The sequence below is a fragment of the Lithobates pipiens genome, unplaced genomic scaffold, assembly GCF_037356315.1.
Source record: "Lithobates pipiens isolate NorthernLeopardFrog02 unplaced genomic scaffold, aLitPip1_a1.2 Scaffold_19, whole genome shotgun sequence".
NCBI classification, from domain to species: domain Eukaryota; kingdom Metazoa; phylum Chordata; class Amphibia; order Anura; family Ranidae; genus Lithobates; species Lithobates pipiens.
Window position 1 is genome coordinate 210,134,587 of NW_027507764.1, and position 7,686 is coordinate 210,142,272.

The 7,686-nt window shown below is 44.1% G+C and overlaps 1 protein-coding gene across 1 annotated transcript; it reads right to left on the reverse strand.

Moving 5' to 3' along the window:
* Nucleotides 1-6,018: 6,018 nt before the first annotated feature.
* Nucleotides 6,019-7,130, reverse strand: ILF2 (interleukin enhancer binding factor 2). Its single transcript, XM_077493937.1, is given in 6 exon segments — nt 6,019-6,054; nt 6,057-6,097; nt 6,100-6,343; nt 6,345-6,550; nt 6,553-6,691; nt 6,693-7,130. Coding segments are annotated over 6 exon segments (1,104 nt in total).
* Nucleotides 7,131-7,686: the final 556 nt, after the last annotated feature.

Consider the following 7,686-nt stretch of genomic DNA (forward strand, 5'->3'; position numbering starts at 1 on the left):
CAACGCTTCACTTCCTGATTCCCTCACCGAGGATGGCGGCAGCAGCTACCCAGAGTCGAGCGATTGATCGGTTTCGGCTGCCGACATCGCTGGACCCTGGGACAGGTAAGTGTCCATTTATTAAAAGTCAGCAGCTGCAGAATTTGAAGCTGCTGGCTTTTAATATTTTTTTTAAGGTGGACCTCCCCTTTAATGCACATAATGCTAAAAGGTAAAATAAAACTTCAGAATCACTTGAGGCTATGTTACTAAGTACATACGAGAGCTCCAGGATATAAAAGGTGGGATGTTCCTGGTATTAAAACTGAGGCAACTGAGGCATTTCATCAAGAACATAAGTGGTCTGTAATAACACACATAAAGAGATTATAAAGGCTGTAAATTAAAATAAAAAAACATGTTATACTCACCTTCTCTGTCCAATGGTTTTGCACAGAGCAGCCCCGATATTCTTCTTTTTGGGTCCCCCACTGGTGGTCCTGGCTCCTCTCCCCTGCCGAGTGCCCCCAATAAAAAGCTTGCTTCCAAGCTGTGCTCCTATGAATAGACTTTGTCTCCTCATTGGCTCACTGGCTGTGATTGACAGCAGTAGGAGCCAATGGCTCTCCAATAAGGAGAGAGAGACCAGAGAGAGCTACTGCTCTCATGCACATCACTGGATTGAGATGGGGCTCAGATAAGTATAAAGGGGGCTGGAGGTGAAGCAGTACCCAGAATTTTTTTTTAACCATAGAATGCATTATGGTAAAAAGCCTTCTGCCTTTAGAACCACTTTAAGTAATGTTTTATCAATAAAATGGTAAAAGAAAAACACAAAAAAAGGCGCTGCATTACAATGCAGTGTGAATGAAATTCATATCACTTTACAGCTGTGATTACACCCTGATGTATCAGCTTTACTATTTTTTTATTTCATCATAAAAAAAAGATGTACATGTAAATTATTTCCATAAAAAAACATATTATTACAAAAAAGGCAGTTCAGATTTTTTTTTCCTCATAATTTTACTAAGCGTAACTCTTCAATTGGATGACAAAAAGCCAACACACACACACTAAAGGTTTGCTACATAAAAACCATTCACCTCTACCTGTGAATGGAGGATCTATGAATGGCGGGGACAGAGCTACCAACCATCCAATCATTCCCCATTCAGAGGTCATGGGTCATTCTTAGAAGCTGTAGTGTTTCTTTTAAGAATAGCGGATCTGGCAGGAAAAGGCGTGCATAGTCAAGATCTCTTGATGAGAGAATAATTAACAGATATGACACTACATACTAACTGTAAGTTATGTCCCTTATGTATTTTATTTTTAGCTAAACTTGGGATTTAATTCCCAGTTCGCTCTTGGGTCTTATTGGTGACTGTTTAAAGCGGAGTTCCACCCGCTTACATGCCACATTTGGCATGTCATTTTTGGGGGGGTACCTTCTTTTTAGAGGGACTTCCTGTCCCACTTCCTTCTTCCACTTCTTAGCCACCTAGGTGACTCCTCCTCTCCCCCTAGGCAGCCCCTCCCTCCCTGCAATCTTCTGTGACACATCACAGGTCCCCCGAAGGCTGCCTGGCCAATAGTAGGGCGCAGCGCGACATGTGCAGTGTGCGCCTGGTGGTGAAGCCGTAAGCTGTCACGGCCTGGTGCCCACATTTGCTATGATGGCACCACGGAGAAGAGCGAGGCTCTGGGCAAGCCGTGGGACAGGTGAGTGCTGACTTTTAAGAAACAATAAATGGGTGGATCTCCGCTTTGAGCAACCATTCACCAAGCATCAGGAGGATATATATAATACATACTTGCAGCACCACATGGGAGAAAGGTGTGTCACATACCCAGGCCCAGGACAAGGGGTGGGCAGGAGCAGGAGCTGCCCTGGGCGCAATGGTTTATTGCAGGGATGAGGTGCCCTGACCTTACCTGACCTTTTCCCTTGGCACTAGATGACCCAGCACTGCACATGCCCCAAATACATGGAACTACTGGGTACTTCTCTTCTTTCTCCAGACCGAATGGAGTAGCTGGAGAGCAAATGGAAAATATTGCAGGTAAGGAGGGTAGCCATTTGTAATTGTATATGGTCATGGGGTTGCCATATTTATACACTATATAAAGAGGCTGTCTGTCCATCATTGCAATGCCGCACAGTGGTTGCGTTTCATTGCTATGCACAATGCAGGGCTGACTCATTACAAAACAATGCGCTTCATGTGTGGCAAATATCTTTTATCAACAGCTCCCAAGCAGTGAGACGAAGTTGCTGTAGCATGAAGCAAAAATGGGAGAGCGAGTATTTAAGGATGTGAAATTCACATTAACCACTTGCCTACACTGTAACCAAATGAAATTGTTATCATTTTCTTCACACAAATAGAGCTTTCTTTTGGTGGTATTTAATCACTGTTGGGTATTTTATTTTTTACTTAGTTTCTGTCTGTAAATTTTTTAAGTAATTTTTCTCCTTCACTGATGTGCGCTGATAAGGTGGCACTGATAGGCTGAACTGGTGGACACTGATGACGCGCACTTATGGGCACTGATTACGTGGCACTGATGAGGAGGCACGAATATCTTGCACTTATGGGCACTGATATGTAGCACTGATGAGCACTGATAGGTGGCGCTGATTGCCACAGATAGGCGGCACTGATGGGTTGCACTAATGGGCGACACTGATGGACATTGAGGGACAGCAGTGATGGGCAGCACTGACAGGCGACACTGATAGCCAGCACTGACTAGTATCACTAATGGGCACTGATTGGTAGCACTTGTGGGCACTGGTAGGCACTGATCACTGGCACTGGTGGGCACAGATTGCTGGCACTGGTGGGCAATGGTTGCTGCCACTGATTGGTGATACTGTTGGCACTATAACGTAATCAGGGCACTGATGGTCAGTGCCCAGATTACATGTTTTGTTGTCCCCTGCGAGGAGATGCTGCTGATCGGCTCTCCTCGATACACACTCTGTCAGTGTGAGGCGAGGAGCGCCGATTACCAGCATCTCCATGTTTACATGTGACCGGCTGTGATTGGTTAAAGAGCCGCGGCTCTTTACAGAGAGCGTGTCCTGGCAACACAGTGCAGGTGCGATCGCCACACTGCTCGCACCCACGGGTGCGGGAGATCAGCCGTTCTGGGAAGCCATCATGTGACGGCACCGCCCGCCGTCATTTGACAGCAGTGTGGGCAGTAATTGGTTAAAGTAGCATTAAACCCAAAATATATTGCAGCTTACGAATCATTAGATGTGGTGGCTGCATTATTTTCTTTTTCTTTTTCCCCTCTGTTTTTACCTGTTGACCTAGCCAGTAAAACATTTCCTGTATTAGAGTGCCCACACTCTGAATGAAGGCGCACTGGGGAACGTTTGGATAGCAGCATTGTCAGTCTGGGAGAAGGATTGTTAGTCCCTGTACACACGGTCGGAGATTTCGACAACCAAATCCGTCGGATTTTGTCCGTTGGATCTTGTCCGAAACTGTTGCATACACACGGTCGGACTAAGTTGTCAAAAAATCCGATCTTTCAGAACGTGATGGGACTACATTCAGGCTAGTAGCCAATAGCTTTGATGTAGGAATTTGATCTGAGCATGCGTGGCACTTTGTCCGATCAAAATTCTCTACACATGATCGGAGTATGTCTGATCTAACCAGTTGGTCGGGAAATATTTCCAACAAGTTGGAAAATTGGGTCCGACGGATATTCCGACGGAATCAGTCCGATGCATACCACACACAATCGGATTATCCGACAACACGGTCCGATAGGACACATTCCGACGGATTCTCCGACCGTGTGTACAAGGCTTTAGATGCACTACTACAGTGGGGATCAAAAGTTTGGGCACCCCAGGTAAAAATGTGTATTAATGTGCATTACGAAGCCAAGGAAAGATGGAAAAATCTCCAAATGGCATCAAATTACAGATTAGACATTCTTATAATATGTCAAAAAAAGTTAGATTTTATTTCCATTTACACTTTCAAAATTACAGAAAACACAAAAATGGCATCTGCAAAAGTGTGGGCACCCTGCAGTGTTAATATCTTGTACTGCCCCCCAGCTTGTAAACGCTTTTTGTAGCCAGCCAAGAGTCTTTCAATTCTTGTTTGAGGTATCTTTGCCCATTCTTCCTTACAAAAGTGTTCCAGTTCTTTGAAATTTCTGGGCTGTCTGTCACGCACTGCTCTTTTAAGGTCTATCCATAGATTTTAAATAATGTCGAGGTCAGGAGATTGTGAAGGCCATGGCAAAACCTTCAGTTTACGCCTCTTGATGTAATCCCCTGTGGATTTTGAGGTGTGTTTAGGATCATTATCCATTTGTAGAAGCCATCCTCTCTTTAACTTCAGCTTTTTCACAGATGGCATCAAGTTACCATCCAAAATTTGCTGAAATTTTATTTAATCCATTTTTCCTTCTACTCGTGAAATGTTCCCTGTGCCACTGGCTGCCACTGGCTGCAATACAACCCCAAAGCATGATTGATCCAACCCCATGCTTAACAGTTGGACAGAGGTTCTTTTCATTAAATTCTGTGCCCTTTCTTCTCCAAACGTACCTTTACTCATTCCACCCAAAAAGTTCTATTTTAACCTCATCGGTCCACAGAACTTGTTTCCAAAATGCCTCAGGCTTGTCTATATGTTCATTTGCAAAGTTCAAACGCTGATTTTTGTGGTGAGGACATAGAAGAGGTTTTCTTCTGATGACTCTTCCATGAAGACCATATTTGTACAAGTATCCCTTTATAGTGGAATAGTGTACCACAACTCCAGTGTCTGCCAGATCTTTCTGGAGGGATCGTGCAGTCAAACGTGGGTTTTGAATTGCTTTTCTCACAATCCTACGAGCTGTTCTGTCAGATATTTTTCTTGGTCTTCCAGATCTTGCTTTAACTTCCACTGTTCCTGATGACTGCCATTTCTTAATTACATTCCGAACAGAGGATATTGACATCTAAAAACGCTTTGCTATCTTCTTATAGCCTTCTCCAGCTTTGTGAGTGTCAACTATTTTCAGTTTCAGTTTTCTAGACAACTGCTTAGAAGAACCCATGGTGATGATTGTTGGGGCAAGGTCAGATGAGTCTGGCCATTTAAAACCTTTGAGATTGACATCACCTGGTCTTCCCAGATGATGATTGAGAAAAAAACATGACACTGGCAGGTCTCAGCTTTGCAAAGGGAGCAGTGCATGCTATAAATTCTGCAGGGTGCCCAAACTTTTGCAGTAATTTTGAAAGTGTAAATGATGGAAATAAAATATTACTTTTTTTGACATATTATAAGAATGTCTAATCTGTAATTTGATGCCATTTGGAGATTTTTCCATCTTTCCTTGGCTTTGTTATGCACATTAATACGCATTTTTACCTGGGGTGCCCAAACTTTCGATCCCCACTGTACTAGCAGATTTAAATACAGTAATAAATTGAAGCTAAACTCCAGCTCACACTTTGTAAGCAGTTACAGCAAACTGTTTTTAGGATAAAGGTTTTACATGAATACATAGAAGCTGATCATTGTCAGCACCCCTGTCAATAGTAATTGGTTTGTCTCAACCCTGTAAGTGCCACATTTGAAGAATAGCTTGCTCTTTCGAAAAACAACAGACTTACTGGCTGGATAACCAAGTGAAAATAAAAGAAAGAAAGTCTGAAAAAGAAAACTAACAGTCACCACATCTAAGAATTGGTAAGTTGCAAAATAATAACTGTTCCCTTTTGGATTTATTACTGCTTTAAAAATACAATGTAAAACTTGTAATCATAACTCAAACTATTTACTGAAACACAGTGTACTTTCCCTTTAAGACAAATATTTTTGTGTGTGTGTGTGTGTGTGTTGAGAACAGTGGAAATAAAAATGTATTGTCTGCAACAAACAAAAATGTCTACATTATAAAATGTATTACACAAGTTGGAGCACAACACAGAACATGGCGGGGGAGGGACCTTGGTCCAGGAGTAGACCTTCTCGTCTGCCTTCTGGAGGGACTATAATCTCATTATCACTCCTGTGTCTCCATGTTCTCTTCCTCCTCCAATATCCCTTAGGGATCTCATGGCTCTCCTCCTCCTCACCCTCTCCCAGTTTGACATTTTTGTGGCCAGAGCACTTGCATCACCCTCCAGGCTAAGGATTTTGTTGAATCCCCCATGAGACAGGATGCAGACCAATGTCTGAGCGGTATAACATGCCATGTCCTGCTGTTCCAGAGTCATAACCATGTGAATTCTGAAGTTTCCACTCTCACAAGGATCAATGATCCCTACAGAGATGGGGAGAAAGAGGCCTGCAGCCAGGATCTGGAGGCATTTCTTGTATGCAACATTAAAGTGCAAGGGGCTGCCTGGAGGAGTTGTTCATAATGGCGTAATGAGCCAAGAGGTCCAGAATCCAGGGGGTGAAGGGTTCAAAGCCCAGGAATCGTGACAGCAAGTCTTTCAGTAATTGGATCACAACCTTCAAAGTGGAATGGGAGGCATTCTCTTCAAACCAGTGAATGTGACGGACAGCAGCTGGGACACTCTGCAGAACCTGTCCAAGTGCAGCTCAGGATCCAACTTCCTCAAGTTTGGAGAGACGATAATCAGGATTTTCATGGTGGCATCAGCAGAGCTGATCTCAAAGCCGGCTTAATTTTTGAGCATAGAAAATACTTCCAAGGGCTCCTGTGTTAAGGAGAGTTTCAACTACTTTTATTCTGAGGGCTGCAACAGCTTCCAATGTGGGGAGGATCTTCCGGATGACAACCAGATCTGCCATATTGTGCCCATTGGTAATTGTTCCTTTCTTCTATGAGCCAACTTGTTGCACCTCTTCAGTTTGTAGTTTGAAATTTCCTGGGGCCACAATCATATTATCCACAACATTGCTGATTTTTGTTACCAGTGAAAGGATGGAGGACTGCTCTGTAGCTGTAGGTGCAAGGTCTTGGTTAAGTTTGAGCAGGGATTCACTGAAGGGGGCATCGTCCAGGGTAGGGTTAACGCTGGGGAATGTCATTTCACACACATGGAAATAAAATGGAATATGTGGAACGAAGGGCCTGAACCCAGTTCCAGGTCCTACTCTGGATCAAAAACATCATCATTTTGCACGGATTCTTTCTCCCCTCATGTTTCCGATGGAACTTTTCTCACACACTCCAGCAGTAACACTAGACCAAGGCAAATATTGTTTTTACAACCTCACTGTGCCCATCAATACAGGCTCACTGTGCCCACCAATGCAGCCTTTCTGTGCCAACAATGCAGCCTCATTGGGCTTATCTGTAGCCTTATCGGTGCCAACAATGCAGCCTCACTGTGCCCATCTGCACCCTCATCAGTGCCAACAAACAGCCTCACTGTGCCCATCTGCACCCTCATCAGTGCCAAAAATGCAACCTCACTGTGCACATCTGCAGCCTCATCATTGCAAACAATGCAGCCTCACTGTGCATATCTGCAGCTTCATCAGTGCAAACAATGCAGCCTCACTGTGCCAGTCTGCAGCTTCATCGGTGCCATCAATGCAGCCTCACTGTGCCCATATGCAGCCTCATCAGTGCCAACAATGCAGCCTCGCTGTGCCCATTTGCTGCCTCATCAGTGCCAACAATGCAGCCTCACTGTGCCCATCTGCACCCTCATCAGTGCCAACAATGCAACCTCACTGTGCACATCTGCAGCCT